We start from the raw sequence: 23,944 nt of genomic DNA on the forward strand, positions 1-23,944 counted from the left end.
AGCTATTATTGATGGAGACATTCAGCATCTCTGTCACCATCCCATCATTCATCAAGTTCTCTCTCTTTGGTATTGTTTACTTTTTGGGGTTAATGCATTATAATATTCACTTCAGCAGTGTGATAAATTGAGGTACCATTTACACCTGGTGCAAATACAGAATAATTCCATTGACGTCAGGAGGGTCTTGGGTGGATGCCAGTGTAAATGAAAGCAGAAATGTTGTTTAACACTTCCTCATCAGGTTTAGCATTAGTCCTTTATAAAGAAGTTCTGAAAGTGTGAAATTTTGCATACAAATTTTCAGACCAGAGTGATCTTCTGCCAACATTTACATTTGGATTAAGTGGTAGTTTGGTTCATATAAGAAGCTTCAGCAGTTCTCAATGTTTTTTGGTTCCTGAATCCTTTGCTCCTACTGAAGAGGGCGGAAAATACAAGGCATGGGAAGCATGCGCACTAGATTTTCAAAATACTGAAGGCAGGAGACAGCTAATATGAATGATGTTGCCTCAGCTGTTGCTTAGCACGGGTAGGAAAGCCAAATCCAGGACAAACATGCTCACCAATTTTGCCAGTAGTGTAGATTTTGCCCAGTCCTTGTGTTTCGTCCTTTTCTGTCCACCTCTGGAAAAGCTGTTTAAACATGGCTGACTCTGCTCCATCATTGATCACTTCAATGTTGATGGATGAAGGATAGCCTTTGGCTTGGATAAAACCCTAGTGGGTTTGAAAAAGGACATTAGCATGGATGCACCAAGCTTTTTACAGACATGAAGGGGGATGTGGACCTGAAGCATCCCAAAGAGCAAACATCCACCACTGAACACAGTGGCATGACCAAGGACAAGCTTCACCCCAAGACTTGCATTCAGACTTTTAAATGGAGGTGTCTGCAAGCTCTCACTGTAGTAGCCATGTTTATTTCTGAATTTAGGGGACTTAACCCTATCCCTAGAGGTTGGTCATTTGGATCCTAAACTTAATCTCTACAAAGCATCTTACTCTTGAAGAAAATCTCACTCAATGGGTCTCATGAAAAGCCTCCTTCTCTATCTATCTCAGATATCTCTGTAGATGGCTTCTAGTGATGGATCTAGGAGGGAAGGGGAGGGAGCAGTGATAGGGTGTGCCCATGACCCAAGAGCCTAGTTAAGTTCTTTGCCTTTTTCCAAACATTTTGTCCCTTTCTAAACCAGGAAGACTGATCTCCCTATATTATGATAGAGGGCATGCATGCCAAAGTAGTGAAGGGATGGAGTCAGCTAAGTACCCCAGATCATGATGTGTCTTCTGAAGGGACTAAATTCTCGCAAATCTCTGCTTTTTTAAAAACTTTTTGCCTCCTAAACCCGAATTATTTCTTTACAATAGAGCTACTATTGAGTTAAAAGACTACTTCAACAGAGGTGCCTGGAAGAAAATTATCTGTGTTCTGCCACAACCCCAAAGTCATTGTTCAGTTCTGGGAACTGCTCTTATGTTTCTCTCAGCAGGCCCTGGGATGACCTGGAGGTTCAGTGCTGACAGCCGTGGTTCAGGGAAGGAGCCTGATTGTGGGTTTCTGAGCATTCATCTTCTGCTGTAAATACTACAGCCACACACTACCTCCAGGGAAAAGCAGAGCAGATGGTCCTCCCATCCCTCCCACCTGCTGCACTGAAAGAAAGAGATATCTTTTGTTCTACATGTGTAGCTCAGGGCCAGAATTTGAAGAGCTGATTGCCTAATAAAAAGCATCGGAGCTAAGCTTTTGAAAGGAGCACTGCAAGATAAGTTACAAGGCAAAGTTTTTCTAAGCTTTTTTTCTCTAAGACAATTGGTATCGGAGCTGGATGTCTCCAGGTAAGACATTGCTGAAGGTGGGGACACTGAAGTTCAGTATATCCTAGTAAAATCTCATGGAAGATGAGGCTGTTTATGGTCTCCACATAAGTGAATAACTGAATTATAAGCCATCTTCCGTTGCAGCCTTCACTTCAACATGTTAACTTGTAAAAAACCTACCAAATGCCTTTCTCACTCATGGTCCCTTGAGGCTAATTTTTTATGAAACTAAGTGTTGAGGCATGTTCTGCCAGAAAATAACTTCATGGTAGCTCATCTGGAGGAGCACCAGGGCATTATGCTAGTGTGCTCTATCTTAACGTGAATCCCGGTCTCACCTCAGGTTTGCCAATCTGAATTAATGGCAGTTAACAACAGATCTTTTTCTACTCAGTGGAAGAGCATTGTATCATCTTCAAATTCACATACAGAACCTGGGCCCAGGCCCACTGGTGGTGTGAAAAGGACCTGTTGCTCATAATGAACTTGCGGTTGAGGCCTGTAGCACCTACATTAAAGGTCCAGCTTTTACAGAAAGGCAAGATAATCAAGTTCCTCACTGACTTGCCCAAGGTGTTACCTTTGGTTGGGAACACAAGAGATGCTTTCAGGGTCAAAGCAGCGGTCCATGCTGCCTGGAACAGTGGCATTAAGGGATGCTGCTGAGTGAGCACACACGAGCTTGGTGGCTGGCTTCAGTCTGATCCCTTCACTCTACTCAGCATCCACTATATTGGGTCATGGATGTTAGAGATTATATAAGAGCCACTTTAGTATCTGCTTATGGACCTGTTGACCATGAATTTATTTAATCCCATCTTGATCCTCCTGATACTCTCTGTCTAATCAACAATGCCAGCACTCCACCATTTACTGAGTAACAAAATATTTTCTTTTATACTTTATTTTCTTTATAAATTTCCTCCTAGTTTTAGTGGCAGGTCTTTGTTCTAGTGCAATTTGGTGACTAGCAATTTTGTGTTTGCGTCATCATGCCTTGCTTAGACACGCAACTTCTCTCTCTGTTATTACACAGGTCAGCTCCTAAAGACCTACACTTAATTGTAATTAGTGGTCAGATCAGATTAGCACTTAGTTAACCTCCCATGACATTGTTTGCACTATATTACAACTCACCACAGCTCGAGTGAAGGCTGCTTTTTTCTCTTCCAGGCTGGAGGCTTTTCCTCTCCAGACATAAATCTTAAAACCACCTTGGTCTAAAATATAGCAGTCCTGAGGTGAAACAGAAAAAACAGATGTAAAAAGATCCACGCAGGCAAAGGTCTTCATTTGTAGCCTACTCAGGTTGGATCCTTCTTGAAGATTCAGATTAGATTTAGGTTTAGCTCATTTCCTTGCCTTACAGAGCTTGAACCCTGGTGCAATCATTAGCGAAGGCAACAGAGGATGGTTCATAAATGGACCACAACTACCATCAACCCTACAGTGCAGGGGGTCATGGGTATGTTGACTTTGCAAGCACACCTGACCCAGGGAGCTGACCTTTAACCATAATGAGTTAAAATATGTATTTTTCTTAGGCATTGCTCAAAACTGGCCATTACCGTCTCGTAAGAGATGTTCCTAAACAAACAAGCACCAGCTCCAATCGGCTGGAGGAGAAGGGCTGAAATATAATCCTCAGCCTGCTGTGCTTCAGCACTGCTGCTGGTGGTGCTCATTTATGCCAAATCTGCTACTAAAGGAGCAGGAAAAGTCAGAGTTAGACATCTTCTGCATGACTATTCTGTGTTCCCAATCTGGAGCTAAAAGTGTTGCATCATTGTGAAACACAGCAGAATCCTGAACCCGAAGGGGATGAGATGGCTGCCAAGCAGCCTGTCTTCACTGCAGAGAGCTGGTGCTTTGAACTGACAACTGTGTGACCAAAAGCTTCTCATTTTTCAGGCTGAACTTTGACAAGAAAAATAAAAGCTTCATATTCCTGTAAAAGGAGACTGAGATTTAACAAGGCTGACACCAGCATGAATACGGGAGCTGGAGACTTACAGCACTACACTGTCTTGGAATAAGCTCGTTTGCTTTGCAGATAAGTAAGGATAAGCAATTCTCTGCCAAAATTTAGCCAGGAGGATATTAGGAAAGCCTTTGTTTTCTGAAAGCCTTTGGACAGACAGTCTGTAAGTAATCTCCTTCCAGGGTGGGTCACTGAGACCAGCCACTTGCTACAGCAAGATAACTATCTTCATGATGTTGTGAGCAGAGTATTCATTTGCTCTGAATTCTGCAGGTGGAGGGCTATCCCCAAACATCGGGTATTAAGAAGCCTTATTTCCATCTGGAATTTATTCCTGGCCCACAGCTCTCCTTGACTCTGATTGCCAAGCTAATATCATCCTTGGCTGAGAGGGTCAATTTGTTATGTCTTGTTAGAACAGCTTTAATGCACCACCTACCTCTGGCCACTGAGGCTGTAGTAGGCCACTGGCTACTACTGAGGCTGTAGTAAGGCTACACTGTCCTGTTTTCAGAGGACACCCGATAAACCTGAGTGATGGAAGGGCTGGTAATTTTCAGGAAATGGGGCATCCCATTGAAACAAGTGCTCAGGTGAAAATAAAGCAAGTCCCAGCATCTTTTTCTTTCTGTAAAGGCTGATGGCTTTCTCTCACCTCATGCTGGAGCAGATCCTGTGTCAGTGGCCGGGTGGCTATCTCCTGTACCACCAGGTCATTGTCCTTTTCATAGACACTGAAAGACAGAGTCATCAAGCAGAGTCAGGCTTCACAGTGCTCGCTGTGAGAAAGGATAGGGTTTGAGGAACATTCCTGGACTTACTGGTATAGCCGGACATTTGCTTTCTGTAACTCATCTGCTTTTGTATCCGGAATAGCATCTCGGAGCTCCCCACGCCTCTCACCCAGCACCATCCTCATGATCTGCATGAGGTCCGGGGAGTCTTTTTCGTTGTCAATGATGCCAATTTGAGCGCGGCCACCTCTTTCGCTGTCCCTGATGCTGCGAGCCAGCATAAGACCCTGCACAAGGATCAGCAGGGGGTAAATCCTGATGCTGAGAACAAATTCAGTGACCCTCAGACCTAGAGCAATGACTGAACATTAACAGTCCAAGCCAGATTACCACAGCTTTCTGAAGCTTCTAGCGTCCTCCAAATTGAGCTATTAAAAAAGTGGATGTGTCTGTAATGCCTGCCTTTGAACTAACTCTCAGGAAAATGTTGCTTATTTTGGATCTGACCTATCAACACCTGGGCTATGTATTCCTACTTGTCTCATACTGACCAAGCTGGAATCACTACTGGAGCTTGCTCCCACAAGGCACAGGCGTGTGGTAGCCACAACAGGCATTGCCTATGTGTGACTCTATAAACAAGTCCAATGATCATGTGAGATGGTCTGGAAGAGAGACACACACATGCTGAGGACAAGGCTGGATGCTGCAGAGATGCAGGACCCTGGATGCCTCATGGTGACTTTTTACATTTGAATGTTTCAAGTATTCAAAAAACGTGGACGTTTTCTTTGAAAAAAGCAGCAAGAAATGCCAAGCAACTAATTAGGCTGAAATACCAATTTTCCATTGAATTCTGGTTTTCCATGACTCTTGCTACAATAGCTTTGAAAGGGACCAGTCTTTGTCAGACCTAGGAAATTACCTGCTTGATTGCCAGGCCTGTTCCTCACAGCAGCTGCCCCTCTGCCTGCTCTCCCTCCTCTGTGTCCTGAGGTTTCTTTGTCTCTTCTTCATTTGATATTCTCCTCTCACCACTGTGTCCTGGAAAACTGCCTTCCTTGTGAAGCTTCCCCCTCTCCTAGTTCATCAGGTGACACCATGTGAAGAGCAGACCTGCCTGCCTCTTCTTGTGTATAATGACTCGTTACAAGTTTGGCCGCCAGCTTTGCTGATGACTCATTGATAGATCTTGCTTTATTACATCTCTGTATCTCATTTTTTCTATCAGTAAAGTAACAATAATGACCCCTTTGCAAAGTGCCTTAAGAGCTATGGATCTGACCTATCAACACTTGGGTTATGTATTCCTACTTGTCTCATACCATCCAAGCTGGAATTCTCTGTGATGCTGCAAAAGAGAAAGGAAATTTCTCTACCCCTGGTGTAGTTACTGCAGCTAAACCTACTGGTGTTACTGACTTTGTAGTCCTATATCATGCAAACTAGAGGGCACAGAGAGATGGAGATGGACCTCCCCAGAGGGAGCTGGTTGCCTTTCTGGAGCCGGAGCTAGTGATGTGCCCACAGCCACTTGTGAAACCCAAACTGAGACCAGGTCTGAACTGAAAGAAAGCAATTCCTTGGGCCTCTGACACCAGCAAATGGGCAAGCAGAAGCTTTACCATGATTTTCTCTGTTCATTTCGGTGTTGCTGATTTTACTGGGATTTTCACTCTGCAAACACTGAGTACTGTTTTTCTCTATTTTTTTCCCTAGGCATCAAAAAGTACCTCTAGTAAATGAAGCAGCTTTTGCCTGTACTCACTCTGGACTTCTCAGCAATGCAGCAGCTGGGTCCGTTCCACTGAATCAGCACTTTCCCAAGGTCCAGCAAGAAAACATCACCCTTATTGAAACTGTCCCAGGAAAGCGCTACCTGTCATGAAGAAATGAAAGTGTTTGGCAAACCAGGGAGGACAAGTGCTGCAGGAGACAAGTCACAGCCATTGGAACTTGCGCCTGGGGTATGTAACAACTGGTCTGCAATGACATGATCATCTTTCTAGCACTCAGCTCTTCACTGAGCCCAATGGCTTCTCTCATGATAATACCAAACCCCAAGTGAGGTCTTGAAAAGTATCCTGTAGCAGGAGTCCTTAAGCAGAGATGAGCTATCAGGTGAATCTGCTTGAAAATGAGTGTAGAAGGAGAGGCAAAGAGAAACGATCCATAAGGAGAGAAGTCTCTTCTTACCTCTGTGGCTGATACATGCTTCTTCCCCTTGACATGAAGAAGACGCTTGATGTTGTACATATTGGTCTCCACATGCTTAAATCCTGATGCCACTCCTCCCTTCTTGTAGCTGTTGCATGGCAGGAATAAAATGTCAGAACAGGCTAGAAAACACCTTCCCCTATCCTCCAAGAACACCTCAAGATTTTGGTGACAGCTAAAAAATTACAGCTTGGAAGAGGCTGGTAAATGTAGTGAGGCATGTGATTCAGAGTACTTTAGATTTGTTTGGTCCAGTTTAACATATCCACAGGAGAATTCTCTGGTGATTAGTCCACCTATGAAGGTGTGGAAAGAGCCTGCTTTAATTTCTCATTCTGTCTCAAACTTCCTGATCGATCTTAGGGATGTGGTTTAGACCAAGATGAAGACTCATACTGATTTCAGAAGCAGACAGGTTCTCAAATGGACTTCTAAACCTACATGGTTTTGAAGGTCTGAATTTTAGTCCTTCATTGTCCTTCAGAAGTCCTGAGTGAACTCATGAGAGATTGCAGAGATGCACAATACGGATGTATTTAAAGCCAGACTGGGATATAGGGTATAGACTGAGGATGGGTTTTCATCTGATTTTTCTTCAGCTGTTTAAAAGCAAGGAACTTAGGCTGTTTATTGGCAATGAAGGCCCTCCTGAAGGACACCTATTGGAGTCACCTTCCAAAGACCCCAAAGTGAGAAAAGACAATAGGATTGGATTCAATAGTATCTTTTAGATGTCAGATAATCCAGAGTCACACTTTCCTTCCACTACCTGAATATTACTTCAAGTATGAACCAAGTCAGCATTTCAAGGTGGATATTAGTCTGAAGTGCCCTGAATGGGAATGTTTGTCTAAAGCATGTGAAGGAGATGAAAGAAGACCCTAGGGTGAACAAAAGGGAGGTTAAGATGAAATTACTGCAAATATCTGGGAAAATTACCAGTAGAACAGAATGACATGGTTCCAGACTTAATGAATATAAATCATTCTTTCAAAATGACAAATTTTTCTTCTGAATTTTGACCAACTTCAGTGCTTACCCATATTTTTCAGATTGATGGATCTGAGATGTAGAGAAGCAGAGAAACCCCAGGAACCATGACCCACCTCATTGCAGGGTATTTTGCACTACTCACATAATGCCATTGCGGAAGTAGCTTTGGAAGGTCTCAGACTCATGTCCCTGCACTTCCCGGTGCTGCACGGGGTTCCCCCCAAGCGCATTGTCCAGCTGGGTGACATACAGGGCTGCGGCACCTTGCTCATCCTGAGATGAATCCTTCCCAATCCAGTAATGCAAATCCACAGCGGACCCACGAGAGGTTCTTTTGGTCTGGAAGAGGTGGGAAAGTCAGAATGAAGACACAGACCATATGTGTGTTTCAAATAATATCATGACCAGGGAGACCTGGCAAAACCAAGCAACAATGGAGCCCTTTTCCAGGGCCTTTCCCAGTTCTGCCTTTCTCTTGGGTAAGGGGAGGCAGGATGGAGCCTTAGGATGCTCGCTGACAGCTCAACCTGGAACCAGGGACCTTATACAGGAGAACATTTATGGGGTTTATGTACAAATTGAACTGAAGGAAGGAAGAAGTTCTTCATAGTGAGGGTGGCAAGGCACTGGAATAGGTTGCCCAAGGAAGTTGTGAATGCTCCAACCCTGGTGGTGTTCAAGGCCAGGCTGGACAGAGCCTTGGGCAACATAGTTTAGTGTGTGGTGTCCCTGCTCATGGCAGGGGGGGTGGAACTAGATGATCTTAAGGTCCTTTCCAACCCTAACTATTCTATGATTCTATGTTACTGTCTGATATTCTTTTATAACTCTTGTTATCAAGGAAAACTGAGCACCTACGCAATGACAAAAATTAATGTGTTCAACTTGTTCTACTTTTGTAGAATTTTGTATTAAAACTTAAAGGAGACTCTTCTCACAGATCACCTTTTAAAATGTAATGTACACTGCTGTTTATTTGCCTGGAGATACCATCCTTTCTTTCCTGTTCTCTTTCTCGCATCACACTACATAGTAACACAACCGCCTCTGAATTCCCGCTGACTTGCAAAACAGACATAACTCCAAATGAAGCTGAGCCTATGTGTGCATGCTGTGATTTGTCTTATTACAGAAAACCCCAGTAGCCTAGAAAGAGAGGTAAGTGATCTGAGAAGAGGTATGCTTATCATTATGTGAGTTGTGCCAGTTATTTTTCAGCACCTACTGTGTTAAGCTGTATTACAGACACCTGGGAGAGGTAATAAAAGTTCATTTTATAAACTGGATTTGACACTAAGTTCTGTTTATTTGCTTTGTGCAGTGATACCACAGCAAAACACAGTAGAAGAACTTGGAATAAAATACAGCTCAATTCCTCTAAGCACAGATAATTTGTGGCAAAATTGCTTCATTTAATACATTGCTACTAAAGTTCCATTGTCCTGCAGACAATTTTTGTTTGGAGAGCCTCTCGTGAATATGCAAAGACAAATGTTTTTAGCCTCCCATCTGCCACAGTAAAGGAGCATAGTGGGCTGATTAAAGAGCTCTTCTACGTGGAGAAGATACTGAGCTTATGAGCATCAAAATCTATACTGGTATCTATAGTAAGCTCCTTGCAAGGACACCACTATTCTGCTCTACGCATGTTTTTGGGTGGCCACTACCAAATCAGTTCAGCACTGAAAGGTAGCATAAAGGCTCTAAATGGTGAATTAAAGCAGGAGACTCATTGTGCCTCACTATCCTAGCCTGGTTTCCCAGCTCGAGGTATAGTGGATGTGCAACCGTTTATTGCACGATAGAGGAGCCTTTGCTATCTCTTGACTGAGATGTTTGCAGGAGGGACACTCAGACCCAGGAAGTGTGAAACACTTCTGGTTTCCACTGTGTGGAATTCTTTTAATACAATCGGCCCTGGATTACTCTATGCAGATGAAGATATTTGGAAGGAATTCTAGGAGCTGAGTGCAAAACACCATCCTTCCACAGAGTTTTGGGAACACAAGGCAGTTTGCACAGCCCATAGAGCAGACTTGGTCTTCCCAAGTTCCTCATGCTTCTGGTTAGCCTGGGTTCAGCTGAGTGCAAGTAGGTCTGGACCAAATTTGGGTGGGACAGATGAAGTGTCCTAACGGGGACATGAAGAAAGGCTGCAGAGCCTCTATGCTGCTTGTGTGATGCAGAGTAGGTGGCACACCTCCATAACCCATATCATCTGCTGAAAATGAGATCTTCCATTTGGCCACTTCTCACATCCCCAAAAGACTCCTACAAGCCATGCAAGTGTGGTCCTTGATTTAGTTTGCCAGGAATGTACTGGCTATTTTGCCACATCTGGACATGACTCAGTTGATTAGAATATGAAGGGTTTTCATGAATAACTAAGCTAACGGCTCCTCAGGACTTCTGATTTACTAAGCATACAGCGTTGTTGCAGCAGCCACGTTAAATGCACGTGCGTGATTAGGTGGTTGTGCACATGCACAACCACAGTGATGCTGTCACCAGTGAGGGTGCCTAAATCCAAGACAGAGCTAAACAAAAAGGACTGAATCAGTTGCCTGCCAAAGAGACCAGTGTTTGCCAGCCTTACTTACATGCAGAATTATGTAACAGTCTCCTTCAAAAAACGTCCCATAAGCCTTTTCAGGTAGAGGAACCATCTTCATATTCTGTAAGGAAATGAGAGTTTGGGTCATTGCTAGAACTTCAGAGCCAGAAGTTGATGTGTGTGAAACAGGACAGCCAGGGTGCACGACACACTAAGGTGATAATCAGGGTTTGGAGGAGGAAGAATCCATGTGGTGCTTATGAACTGGGAAAAGCCACTTCTGGGGGAGATCCCCAAAGTACTAAGGGGTGAGAAGGGACAAATTATAATGCTTGGACAGAATGACAAAGTCTCCTTTACCTTCTAAAGTCCTGCAGGTCTAGACAAAGAAGACCTAAGTGCTCTATAGCTTGCATTTGTAGGGAATTTCCCAGGGGAGTGAGCACATCCCATCCTAGGTTTAGTTTTGGGGCGTGTTTTTTACTCAGTACCCAGAAGGTCAAGGATAACTTCCAGAGATTTGGTAGGATAACCACTTCACCAGGGGCTCACGTCAACTGCTAGTACTGAGAAAAGACAGATTTGAGGACACTGATGTGTCCTTCACCCCTCCAGACCCTAACTGTACACTTCATCTCGTACAAGTGCACAATTAACCAGCCATGCCTGCCCAGCACAAGTGCCTGGATGTGCCACCCACCAGTACACATGCAGCTCCTGGGCTTGGACAGGCTCTGTGGTTCCCTGGAATTAGAGACATACATTCTTCTGGTGGCCTGACTTGTTTCCCAGCATACCAGCTTGACCTTTGTCTCTAATTACGGAACCTCTGCAAAGAAGTTTAGTATACTGCTTTGGAGAGAAATGGAACGGCAAAGACCCTGTGACATGTGGAACATAGATGGGATGCGCAGAGGGCCACCACCACTTGGAGACATGTTGGAGTGCCTTCCCACTGCTCCCCTGAGTGGGCTCTGCACCTCAGTCTATGTGCTCTCTCATTGCAGGGGAATGTTCTTGGAAAATTGGGCCAGAAACAGGCAGAATTGAGCATAACCCCACCCCAATACAAAATCAAATACTACCACAAGCAGAGGGTGACCTTGCAGGCTGCAGCATCTGTCCTTGCAGTGACACATTGATTGGAGTTGGGAAGACAAGGATGAAATGCAAAGAGACTCCATGGGATGCCCCTGCTGCGAAAATGGGTCCTTTGCCCATGGCAGCTGCTGATATAGACTAAGGTTACTTATGCATAACCCCTCTTCTTGGTGAAACAGGGAATTAATTTCTAGTATGCTAAAGCAGCCTTGCCTTGGTTCCTGAAGGAGGTGAGAAAGCTTCAGTTGCACCACAATCACGTTTCCTCAGTCAGTATTATCACTGTTCCACAGGACAGGAAACCAAAGCAATAGCATGCTGAAAGCTGCATAGAGAGATGCTGGGTCTCCTGTTTCCCACCTTATCTTATCTGTAAGACCCTCTTTTCCCACACAGATTGTTTCAAGAATATCTCTTCCTTGAAACATACACACACAGAGGTGCAGAGGACACATGCCATCATTGCCTTTTGTCATACCTCTATGCCCCATATCTGCAGTCCCAGCTTTCTCTCGATAGTTGGGAGATTTGTGTCACTGTCTGTCATCCTGCAGTTTGAGCTGGAAGGCAAATGAAGAAGGAAAAACAAAATAAGTATATAATTGGATACAGCAGTAAGTGTGCTAGTCTCCTGGGTTCCTCTTACCATCAGTGGAGGTTTAGTACAGATAATCTATACCTTGAAATGTCACTGCCTCTCTGCTGACTATGAAAAGAGCACAGTTGAATTTATCAACAGTTTGGTGGAATGAAGCCCCATTCCCAGGCTATCCATGTTCACAGGTGGCCAAGCAAAGTGGGGGATCACAGCACAGCAAAGACTAGATAGGATATCGTTGTCTGTGTGGAATTATTTTCCCCCTCTTTGAATAGGTGGAAAGGATTCACTGGGGTGTTGGACCTGACATCAGTACTGTTTTGTTCCCACCATGGCACAAAGGGTGGCAGAGACAACAGTAGACCTCCAGGAAGGAGGGCATGGCAGGTGCCTCCTGAGCAGCTCAGCTATGGTGTAGCAGCCATGGGACAGATCGTGTTTGTGTAGGGGCAAGACCCGTATCAGCCTTCCCGTATGAGTTAATCCTGCTCACAAATCAAGGCCCAGCTTTGAGAGAAAACACAGCTCACTGATTTCTGTGTTTCGCATTCATTTGCTTTGCCACTGCACTCCCCTGATCTACATTTGTTCGTGACAGACTGAACAATTGCACTTTGTTAAAAAACAACAGCAACTTGATTGACTGCATTTTCTTCTCTGTCCCTGGATGAAAAGGCGGCACTGATTGTAGGCCACAGCCTGTCTGCTCTCCTCTGCTCAGCTGTAGAAAACCACCTACGAGAAGGAACGGTGCCACGGCTGCCTCAACTGGGCACAACTGAGCCATGATGAGATGAAAAATAAAAGAAGCTATTGCACAAAGCCATGGAATAAGCTTCTTCTGAAGGAGGAACAGAACAAAGACAGATGATCCCCTGCCAGAAGGTATGTTAATTGCTTGTGTTATGAGAACATGGAGACATGAGCTGCATTGGCACCATAAAGTCATAAGAACTGATGGCCTTTCTCCTAAAGAGTTTGCACAGTAAGTAAGAGCAGAATAATTGATGTTCTAGGCAGGAACATTGGTCCATCCAGATCTCCCTCAGCCCAGAGCTGCCAGACCCTGGCTCCTTGCACAGGCAGTAGAGAGACGCAGGCTGTTGAGAACAGCCCCAACACCTCTCTGCAAACTGAGCAGGCACCCACAGTCTGGCAGCACTCAGTAGCAGGAGTCAGACACGCTCATTCCTTCCTGAACACAGATATATCTGAAGGACTGTGAAAGACTGAGTCCATGTGGCCTCATCTACCTATCAGGAGTGCATTTAGCAATAATCATCTCTTCCTCAGGTCCTCCAGATAGCTTCCAAGCAAGAAGACAGACAGCAAGGGATAAAAAAAGGCATTTTTCATCTCAATTCCCAGCAAGGTAATTGAGACCCACACAGATTAAAACCCAGATCCAGAAAGATCTATCAGTGTCTACAGAGGAGCTAGATCCTTTTCTGAATGTCACCCTGAATCACCTACTGTGAAGTCCAGGGATACCAAGAACTGAGGCCAAAACCATGATTCCAGTTCAGATCTTTAACCAAAAGGCCTTTATTTTAATATGGCATTTGAAAGGTCCCTATCAAACTAAAAAACAAGTGAAGCCTCCTTCCCTCACCTATCTTTTTAATTTATTTAGGGTTTTTCCTTCCAGCATCTAAACAGGAACAACATGAAAACAAAGCCAGTAAAGATGTTTATATGTGAGGGAAGTTTTTTAGCAAAACTGACACTGCTCCCTCTGAAAAGCAGCAGGCATTTTGCTCGCTTGCTAACAGCACAGGAAACCGGCAGCTGGCCAGCTGTGAGATACAGCTGCTTCCCTGCTCCATCCAGCATCCCAACCTCTCCCGTTGGAAAAGTTAACCCAAAGGATGCTGAGATTCCTCTGAGCACAGACAGCCATGCTGGACAAAACCCTACGAAAGACAGCAATGCTCTATTGATTCCCACCTCTTTGACTCCAAACAGGGATCTTAGGTACACTTCCTTTGCTCCTGGAGCTCCTTTCTCCACCTGAAACCTACCCAATAGTGCTGCTCCCCATTTTTCTGGGAAATGCTTTCCCTCGCTTCCTCCTTAGTTGTTAAGCTAGGGCAGTGAGAAGCACAGACAAGGTTGGCTATTTTCTTTGGACTTTACAGCTTCTTTCAGCTGGTGGCCAAGTTAGAAATAATAGGAATATGACTTATATAATCAGACAGCTCATTCCATTAATGATTCAATGTGGGTTTTTAATCAGATGATCCCATAATTCAACTCCTGTCCAGACACAAAATCCAATATTTATGGAGTGAAAACTTCCCATCTGTGCTGAACCCAGGAAAAGCAAAAACTTTTCTCATGTGAGAAGAAGAAAATGGATGTTTTGGGGCTTGGGTTCACTGTAGGGTTTCAATAGCAGTGTCTGGGTCAGTTTCTATCTCAATCTAACCAGTTTTGCCCAGCACTAGGCGAAATACAAACTGGCAAGAAGCAGAAGCCAACTTACTCTGAGGAATTCACTGGGGGAAAAAAACCTAGTTCCAGAAAGGGACATTTGCTTCCTTGTGCACAAACACAGCTTCACCTGAGAAGTGGGAGACAGGCACCAAAGCAATTGTAGTTCACCTCTTTGCCTCTGGATTAGTAACATGCAACTATCCAATTTCCACATCCAGGGCCAGCTACCCTATCTCCACCAGTTCCAGGGACTCTTGCACCATGGAAAGAGGAGACAAACTTACACAATGAATGCAGCTCAGAGATATCCACTGCATAGCAAAGGCAACTTCTGGCTTAAAGCTGTTCTGCTGGGTCATCACCACTTGATTAAGATGCTATAAATTAAACTGCAAAGAGCAAAAACTGTTGTTATTCCATAGGACTTGTAAACCAAATGTCAGTGGCTGGTGTCTTGGCTGGATGTCACAGCCAGGACAACCTGGAGCCTCCAGAGTAAAAGGCAAAGCCTTCCCTAACATGATCTTGGTAACAAAGCTGGTGGGTGAAGGCAGATGGGTATTTATTACACCTGCTCCTCTTCACACACTGCCAAAATCACAGCAACACTCTTGCTTGCTAAATGCGATCCTCAACTCCTCTCCAACCAGCACAGTATGGGGAAAAGCTTTGCCTTCAGAAAGGACTAGATGACTAATTATGTGTCAAGGTCACTCCCAAGACTGGTTAATGAATAACAGTCGGGATGGAAGCACCAGCAATCACTCCTTCATTTTGGTCAACCTGGTATGTGTTAGGAAAGCAGACTTACCAGGACATTTCTTCAGGCAGACTCAGGCTGTTTGGGTGGGGAGGGAAAATAAGGACTCAGAAGGAGGATAGGAGATCATTTCAAACTCCTGAAGTATGTTCTGAATTAAGCCTGATTTGGCTTGTCTGGGTTTTGGCGGCATACTTACTAGGCTGTAGTCACGGTAATAAAAAAACCCCAGTGAAATGACTAATGCTCTGTACAGCTTCAGGAAAATAGGAAGCAGCTGTGGCTCCAGCCTTTCCAGGCTGAAAGGCCTAATTATTGGGAATACTTGGACTGGCATTAGATGAGGTAAACCAGGGCTGTTGAATTGCTTTCATTGTCTCCATTATAGTTGGGCATCTGGGCCCAAGTAGGTGCCACTTTTTGTTTGCAGAGAGGACAGCAGTTAACCCTTGTTTTGCTCAGAAGAATGAAATTTAATGTTGAGTTTCCTTGTGTGGCTCATCAGCTACAGCTTGGGACCATGGCTTTGAACAGTGAACGTGCCTAGCAAGTGACTGTCCAGAAGGACAGTACTCAGCCAGTATAAGTTGTCTGATTTTCCTGTTGCAGGAGGAGAAAAAGAGGCTTTTATCCCACATGAAGATGATAGGTAGGGAGATCCAGCAATGGGGCTCGTCTTCTTTCTTATGTTGCCACACACTCACGTAATATCCTCCCCCAATTTTTTGTCAGGAAGGCAAAAAGTAAGAGCACCTGTGACATGCATGTCCATATGTGCATATGTGTGTTGGTGACAGCTCCTATCCTCTTCCAGTCACAGGAAGGGTTGCAATCAGAGAAGGTGAATTGCACTACCCATGTTGGATGTTCTGGGACGTGGTGATGTGGCAAGGAATGGGATATGTGTTTTAGGGGGTGGCAAAAGAGGACAAAGTACAGCCCAGCGTACCCTCCTCCTCTAAGTCTCGCATGATTTGGGAGCTCAGTGTGGCCAGAGTGCCAAGGAGAGGGTTGCACAGACATGCCTGGCTGACCATGGAGAGCACTCCAGCCTCCTTGGAAAGAGCTGTTGCCTGCAGCTAAACTTCTGTAAAATAGGCCTTGAAATAAGATGCTATTTCTGATCACGGTGGTCAATTAAATATTGGAACAGCTTATTAGGAAAGCTGGCAGGCTCGTCTTTACTTAATGTCTTTGAAACGAGACAGCTAAATGGCTGGGATATGTTTTCTGGGCTCTACTCCTCAGGGTCTCTGAGCCCTGGTTCAGGTGTTGCACTTTCAGCAAGCTGTGCCTTCCCATCAGTTTGGCATTAGGGCAATAAAATGGATTGACCCTCATGCTTCAGCCACCTTCAACAGTTGGAAAAGATTCTCTGTTCATGCTACCAAATCATCTGAGTGGATCATGAATGGGCTTGAAGGGACTTTTTAGTCTTCTCTTCAGTAGAGATGGATCAAAACTTGAGAAGGAGTATTGGACAGGACGAACTAAGACTATGAAGAAGCTTCTTGCTCACCTTCTCAGGACTAATGGCTCTGGAAGTAAGAAAGGACTTCACTGGGTTCAGATGGGCAGGTTTTCCCTTTTTGCATGAATGGCTGACAGGCATCACCAAACAACATCTTGTCCATCCAAGCAGCTACCTCCATCACAGGTGACTGATCTTTTCTGTTCTTTGCTGATGGGGCAAAGTCTGGGATGCCAAAGACTGGGATGCTAAAGTCTGTTCAGGGTTAATCTGATTGGAGATTTAAGAGCCTGGGATGAAGCGGAGAGCCACTGAGTTGATTTTATGTTAATGGCCTCTCAAACTGGAAGTGCACTATACTCAGGAGAGTTTTGAATTCTCTGCTCAGTAAGATCAAAGTATGCAGAAATCTGGGTCCACCTAGCCGGTTTTCAGGTTCTGCAAGAGCAATAACCATTCTGCCCTGTCAGACAAAAGCTGACCAGTTTCCCCAGCACACAGCTGCTGTGTCTCTTGAACCCTGGAAATTTATCCCATCTTCAATCACTCTCCCAGGCATTACCAAGAAGCAGACCTTCATCTTAGTCTGTCTTCTTATAGCCTGTGCTTTCACCCCCTTTCCATTTCTGGCATCTCTGACTTAGTAGCTTATACATAGTCTTTACCAGAAACCCACTGGTGCTATGAGCCTTTACCTGTCAGCCCCTTGCGAGCCACATGCAGACGGGCTTTCCACTAATTCTCCAATCCTACCACTGATCCTTATTTAAAAGCAATAAGCAAAAGGAAATATGAGGTTACAGTGATATAACCACCTTCCCACTTGCAACAGCCCTCAATCTGTATCTCATCTGTCTCTTAAGATTCTCCAGAGGACATCCGATTTAAAAGGGCAGGCAACTCATGATTTATATCCTCTGATTTTGACTAGTCCCTGCAGCTGCCTCATTTCCACCTGCCATAAATTCTAGCTCAGCAGCTCGCTCCATCCAGAAAATCTTGCTCATCTCTCCACACCTCTCTTTATGACCTCCTTTGTCCTCTCTATCTATCTCACTGCTGGTAGCTTTCCAGCAGTCTGATCTTCAAGCAGATGGTCTTGCGAAACTGATTTGTAGGAGCAGATTTTTCCCAAACTGCTGCTATTTCTGAATTCTCCCTCTAAAATTTTAACAACTGACTATTTGTCCTGGGAACAGTTGAGCTGTATTGTCCCAGCAAACTTCTCAACAATGTAAGAACAATGCACTGACGAATTGGATCGGAAAGCCTTACCACCAGCCACAACTCCCAAGTCATGCAGTCTGAGTTTCCACATTCATCACTCTGGATGCAGAGCCCAGGGCTCAGCAGTGACTGGCGCTGGAAAAGGGACAGCAAATTGGCTGAACGTGGAGGCTGGCAGCCCTTGCCTTGGTGTCCTACAGAGAAGGTCAGAGCACCCACGCAGCTCTTGAGTGACTGCTTTCCCAGGAAGTCCTTGTTCCCCAGGATGCCTTTAAACCAGCAGGCTTTCCCAGGCAGGTAGCATCTCCGCAGGGTGAGGGCAGCCCTATTAGACTCAAAGCTTTCAGAAGCAGCACCAGAGTCTGAACTGCAGTAACTTCCCTCTGAGATCAGTCCCAGTGACTGAGAACAAACTCTTCCCATGCAAACCAACTCTCTCTGAAGATCCCTGAGAAAAAAACGGTGCCACAAGAAGCTGTTAAAAGCATTCTGTGAGCAAGTGCCTCGCAGCAGCATTGCCCCTGGTATGGTGCCAGGTGTATTATTCTCAAATAATAAAATGCAGCTTGGCACACACCTACTTTGGGGGTATCCATTCCACCTCCAGCTCCTTTTCATGAGGTTATTGAGCCAGTAATGGTACAGAGCCATCCCCAGGGAAAGGCGAGCATGTAGCTTGCCAATTCGCTATGAACAAATCTCTCCTTTCTTTCAGCTCTTTCTCCCCTGGTGAAAGGGAGAGACCGCTGGCTCAGGACCAGCACTGCATCCAAAGGCAGGGCTTCGTGGCACAGTGAGGGCAGGAGATGCATGCAGAAGGAAAACAAAGCTGAAGCCATTTTAAATTCCCCTTCCTGGTTTCCAGAAAAGTGGTTCAGATTAGAGATGTTCTCACAAACTACTAATTACTCACCACCTCCAAGAAAAAACTTACAATCCTCTCCCACATCAGCATTTTAATGGAGCATTATTTACCTACCAACTGCAGTTAAGTAAAACCAGAGCTGAAACATCAGGAAGGAGAGCATATGTGGTTGGTCACCTGTGCAAAACCTTCCTGAGCCCTGGGGAGTACCTGCACTTCAGAAGCTTATGGGAAGGGTGTTGAAGAGAAACCCTGAAAAGAAGGCATTTCCCCAGCTGAAACTGACGAAAGGCCACCACTTCCTGTGCAGGGTTAAAAGAGCCTGGAAGAAGGCTACGAGTGGGGGTTAGAGGGTGGGATTTACCCACCTTCATTTGCTTGTCTTAGTTTTAGGTGCTTAAGCCTGATGAGGACTCTCCCTGGGCAGTTCCCCTCATCCTGACATTGAGTCTAGGGCAGATCCAGTGAATCTTGGTCAAGAGAGACATGTTCTTCCCTTTGCTTATGCAGAAAGCCCAGGGTGGAGATCCCTGTTTGCCAGTATGCCCTTCACCTCTGTAAGAGTGGGAGCTCAGTCCCATCCACTGTGCACTGAGACTCTGCTTCCCGGATCTGTCAGATGAACAAAGCCAAATACCATAAATAAACCCACAGTTAAACCCAAGTACCATTACCCACCTGGCCAAGTCTAAAAGTTAGGATTTTGGTGCTGCATGTAACAGTTTTCTATTTATTCTAAGTGCCTGAATGCGTATATGCACATACACGTATGTGTGCAAGATAAAGAGAAGGTTTTCCATGGTGCAGCTTAACTAGTGCAGTTGAATAAGCCCTTGAAACCAAGACCTTTGTTTAATGGTGATGATGCAGGGGTGCTGGTCTGGCTCTGCTCAGACCAGCTGGAGAACTGCTTCCAAGAGCACTGGCTTCCCAGTGGGAAGTGGCAAGATTAATACTAACTATCAAAAGGACTGTTCCAGTTTTGCTTCAGTGCAGATATGCAAGCATTACATCAAATGTGAGAAGAGAAACCTAGGACTTCTGGAAAAAAAAAACCAGGTTTACATTTCGGATTGCAAATGAAATGACCTGGACTGAAGCATGGTGCTCTGTAGGTGACATTTCCATTGCTAGCCCAAGGAGATGGAATGGACTTATTCAGGGGGAAGGGTTGCTTCTTGAGCTGCAAAGTAAAGCTCACACCTCTGGCGAAAGACACCTAACTTGTGGCAAAACAAGTTGGTACCATCCAACCAACCCAGGCTTCCACTGGGATGGGGTGCTGAGACAATATATGAGTTACCTTCACAGGATCTTCTCCCAAGGGAACACCAGCAACACACAGATTTTTGGTAGCATTCACTCACACCAGTGTTATTCTCTAGGCTTGAGACCAGCACCACATATGTGGTGTGTTTATCACTGTGTCATCCAGCCCTCCCAAAACAGGCGGGCTGCTGTAAGGTCACTCTTGGTCCTCCTCTGACTTTGTGGGTGCCACTCAGTCTCTACCTGCACCTCCTCATTTTAAGCAATTGCTCCTTTTGAGGGGCACCATCCCACCCTCAAGAGACCCTGTGATTGTGTCTCCTTCCCAAGCTGGCTTTTGGTGGCTCTTCTTTCTTGAGGTAGGGAAAAGGTCCAGGGAGACAATGGGGCAAATGGAGATGGGGCGGATTACTGGGAATGAGGGCAGAGGGACACGGGGCAATAAGAAGGCATAGCTTTGCCCCTGAGGTATTATGTGCTGTATGATGTACGGTGTTGGTGCATCATGATTTTGTGAGCTAAACCCTGTGCTGCCCAACTCTGGGGCTCCTGCACGCCTGAGCTCTCCCCTGACATGGCACAGCAAGGAGCAAAGCCCAAGCCCATGCGCCTGTGCGTCTGGCACTCGCTTGGCATAAGAAGCGAAACCCAGTCCATGCAGGACAGAACATACGAACGTGGGAAGAGTGTGAACTCCCCTCTTGGCAGAAATGAAGACCAGCTTTGCGAAAGTGACACATTAACTGCACAAAGCCAAATGAATAAAACATCCCTGCAAATACTGCAAACAGCTTTAGAAAGAGTCATTCATCCGGGACTGCCTTTTGCACCCAGAGCTGCCAAAGGGAGTTCTGTCTGAGCACAGGGAAGGGAACCAGGCATCTGGAAGTCTGGGATGTGTGGGATTTGCTCAGACCCAGACAGCTATTTCATAGACAGCAACAAAGTATAGTAATTCAGGCTCTAGCACACTTCCAAAGTGAAGGTAGGTATCTAGATAGTCTCTATCACCCAAAAAAAGAATATCATTTCTAGTGCTGCCTGTTTCTTACCCTGTTCAGCTGTTCTTGTAAGAACAGTTTTAAATAAAGAGCCAGACAGAAACCTATTCTTTCATCCAAGGGCATAGCAACAGGACATTTTTAGGTAGGAGAGGTCAGCTGCTCTGAATAGCAAATTCCACAGGAACTGCCCAGGATGGAGCTCAACCATGCAATTTAGCACCCCCTATGTCTCATGTCTTTGACGTGGATATAAGGTAATAACAAGTTTCAGTGTTACTCTACCCAGCACTGCCTCAGATAAGCATGAATAGGCCCAGATAAAGACGGATAACAAATGGTAGGATTTCTGTTTCAAGCAGAGGTCCTTGGAAATCAAGGCAACTGAATCAAATACACATCACCCAATGCTGGAAATTAAGATTACATCTCACAGGACTTTTCAGGCTGAGGGGTGCCAAAGACTTCGTGCATTTGCATCCCTTTCTGCATTCCTTTTACACTCAGAATGGGTGGAAATACAGTGCAAATGTATATTCATCCAGGATAAATCACAATTAGGCCTATTTCCAGGGTTGTATTATGTGGAGAGGGGGGAGCATAAAAGGAGAGGTTTTAATGAGTGTATCCCCTGGTGACTGGACAATCTGTTTCTCTGAAAGCCAACAGAAACTGAAGAATATATGTGAATAAACAAAGAGCTGGAGCAGAGATATTCTGGGTGTGGTGTGTCCACACTGGAGTCCTTCCTTGTGCAGTTGGACATTTCATACATAGCCCAATCTGTGGCTTTGTGTCAATCCAGAGCAAGATTCAGCAGGCTGCAAAAAAGCCCATTCCCTGTGATGAAAGAGGGACCTTGAGGAGGAGGGGTGACGGCTCATGTGTTTCCCAGGAGTGGTTAAAATGCAGCTGGGCCAGGTAGCCCAAAGGTAGCCCAAAGGCTTTCACTGTGCCCAGAGCTGCCCTTCACTGCACAGGGCTCTGTTTCCAAGCAGGTTATCACGCATTTAGCTCTGTTAAGAGGGAAGGCATTTGGTCCAGCAGGATGTGCCTGGCACAGAGCAGACCCCCAGCATCTCCCAACCACGGGGCAGGTGTCTGAGCTGGTCTCCTCCTCGGCTGGGGAAAAATGACAAGAGCAAAGATGGTGCTGTAGGCCCAGGCTGCAGGACAGATCCAGCCTAAAGTCACAGACTCCTTGGGGACATCTCCTCCATGCCACATGTCCCACACCTCCCCAGGGAGTCCATAGCTGTAAAGGTAACACCCTCCATGCTTAAAGTCCAGAAAACACTCACACAGCTCCATGGAAAAGATCAGGAGACACCGTGAGCATCTTCGGCATCTCTGGCTATGCAAAAGCAGGGATTTATTATCCCAGCCTAACCAGGAGCCCCAAGATACAGAGGAGGGCAGGAGACCAGGGCGACACTGTTTGCGGCCAGGGCACAAAACCTTTGCTCCCAGCTGGGTGACCTTGGCAACTGTTGCCACAAATTTCTGCCTAGGAAATAATGTCATGAGACCTACGCGATTGCCAGTGGGAAGGGAGGCGGAGGAGGAAAAGGGCAGCCTGTTTGTGCAGGGAGAGGGAGGAGGAGGGGAGGCTCACCTGGAAGGTGGGGGAAGACACTCAGGGCTTTCCTGATGTGCACTGCTCTGGCTAGTGCCTAACACTGGCTTCCAGCCAGCAGGGAATGGTAAAGAGGAGGAAAGCTGATGCTCTGCGATTGTCTAATCTATTTCTCAGGCTCTAATCTGCCCGTTTAGCGGCAGTGTGTAAAGTGCACCTGGATGATTCACCCTCTCAGCGCTGCTCTGGTGGGGCCAGTTTGCTTCATCTGTTGCGACATTTGTTTACAGCTGTGCTAGGGTAGCCTTGAATAAGTGTGAACCTCCCACAGATGCTAATTCATATCGGTTCTCCTTTGTGTTAAGTATTTATAGGCACGCCTAAGAAAAATATTGGCAATAAGCCTGCAGCTCAACTCCATTACGACTCAATTTTACCTCAGTGCAATTTGCATCTCGAATGAACAGGATGAGAAAACACTTTGTACCTATAGAGCAAAACAGCCCAGCAGTTCAGCCATTAGCAAATCTATCGATTAGATGACACAAGAGCTATCGATGAGAACTTCCAATGCAACTTTGTGTTGCAAAGACAGGAGAGCTTTAAGCTCATCCCCATGGCAGCAAAGCATAAAACAAACCAGGCCAAAACAAAACGCCATTAATTGCTCCTTTTGTGAAATCAAGGCCAGCCTGTGCGGATTGTTAAATGAAAAGCATGTGTCCTTGGAGCTGATATGTAGCCGGGATGGGTTCTCATGAGCTGAGATAGCTGCATGTTCCAAGCCCAGACAGTGCAAGTCAGGATGGGCTCATTGCTTTCAGTAAAGGCACCCTGGCTTACACCAGCCGAGACATTTTTAAAAACATATGAAATCTTTTCATTATTTGTTGTTGTTTCTTGTTGTCCCACAGAACAAAAGTCATTCAACAGTTCTGGCCTTTAGAAAGAAACTTCAGAGGGGTGCAGGAAATGTACTTACATTGCTGGAAAGCGCACAGTGTCCGCACAGGTCTCCCTTCTCTGCCAAACCCAGCGCCTTCTCTCCTCTTTGGTGAGCTAGTTTCAAGGCACTTTTGTTTGCTGTTCTGCTACCTTGTCAGCTCGGGAACAGCAGTGTTCGGTAATTCAATCCTCTACTTAACCACAGAGACACTCCTACTCGGAGATCACACCCATTCCCAGGCTCACGGAAGGAAGAAGAAGGAGCCGGTATGAGAGAGTTTCAACCAACTCTGCATCAAATATCCACCAGCTCTGCATTCACGGAGCAGTAATGATTAAGTGCTGCTTTAATTAGAAACCTGATTTGTCCAGATTTGAAAGGGCAGGGG

At 45.5% G+C, this 23,944-nt stretch overlaps 1 protein-coding gene across 1 annotated transcript in view; it reads right to left on the reverse strand.

The window, feature by feature from the left end:
* LOC104408367 (villin-1-like) overlaps positions 1-23,624 on the reverse strand; it is a 34,857-nt gene extending 11,233 nt beyond the window's left edge. The window contains exons 1-10 of the mRNA XM_010017950.1: positions 23,593-23,624; positions 11,886-11,967; positions 10,353-10,427; positions 7,895-8,091; positions 6,739-6,847; positions 6,311-6,421; positions 4,630-4,829; positions 4,464-4,542; positions 2,965-3,063; positions 567-720 (exon numbers count right to left, since the gene is read on the reverse strand). Coding sequence (XP_010016252.1) covers positions 567-720; positions 2,965-3,063; positions 4,464-4,542; positions 4,630-4,829; positions 6,311-6,421; positions 6,739-6,847; positions 7,895-8,091; positions 10,353-10,427; positions 11,886-11,954 — 1,093 coding nt within the window. The 5' untranslated portion in view covers positions 11,955-11,967; positions 23,593-23,624. The remainder of the gene's footprint in view (positions 1-566; positions 721-2,964; positions 3,064-4,463; positions 4,543-4,629; positions 4,830-6,310; positions 6,422-6,738; positions 6,848-7,894; positions 8,092-10,352; positions 10,428-11,885; positions 11,968-23,592) is intronic.
* Positions 23,625-23,944: the final 320 nt, after the last annotated feature.

Source organism: Nestor notabilis, unplaced genomic scaffold (assembly GCF_000696875.1).
Source record: "Nestor notabilis isolate BGI_N333 unplaced genomic scaffold, ASM69687v1 scaffold27597, whole genome shotgun sequence".
NCBI lineage: Eukaryota > Metazoa > Chordata > Aves > Psittaciformes > Psittacidae > Nestor > Nestor notabilis.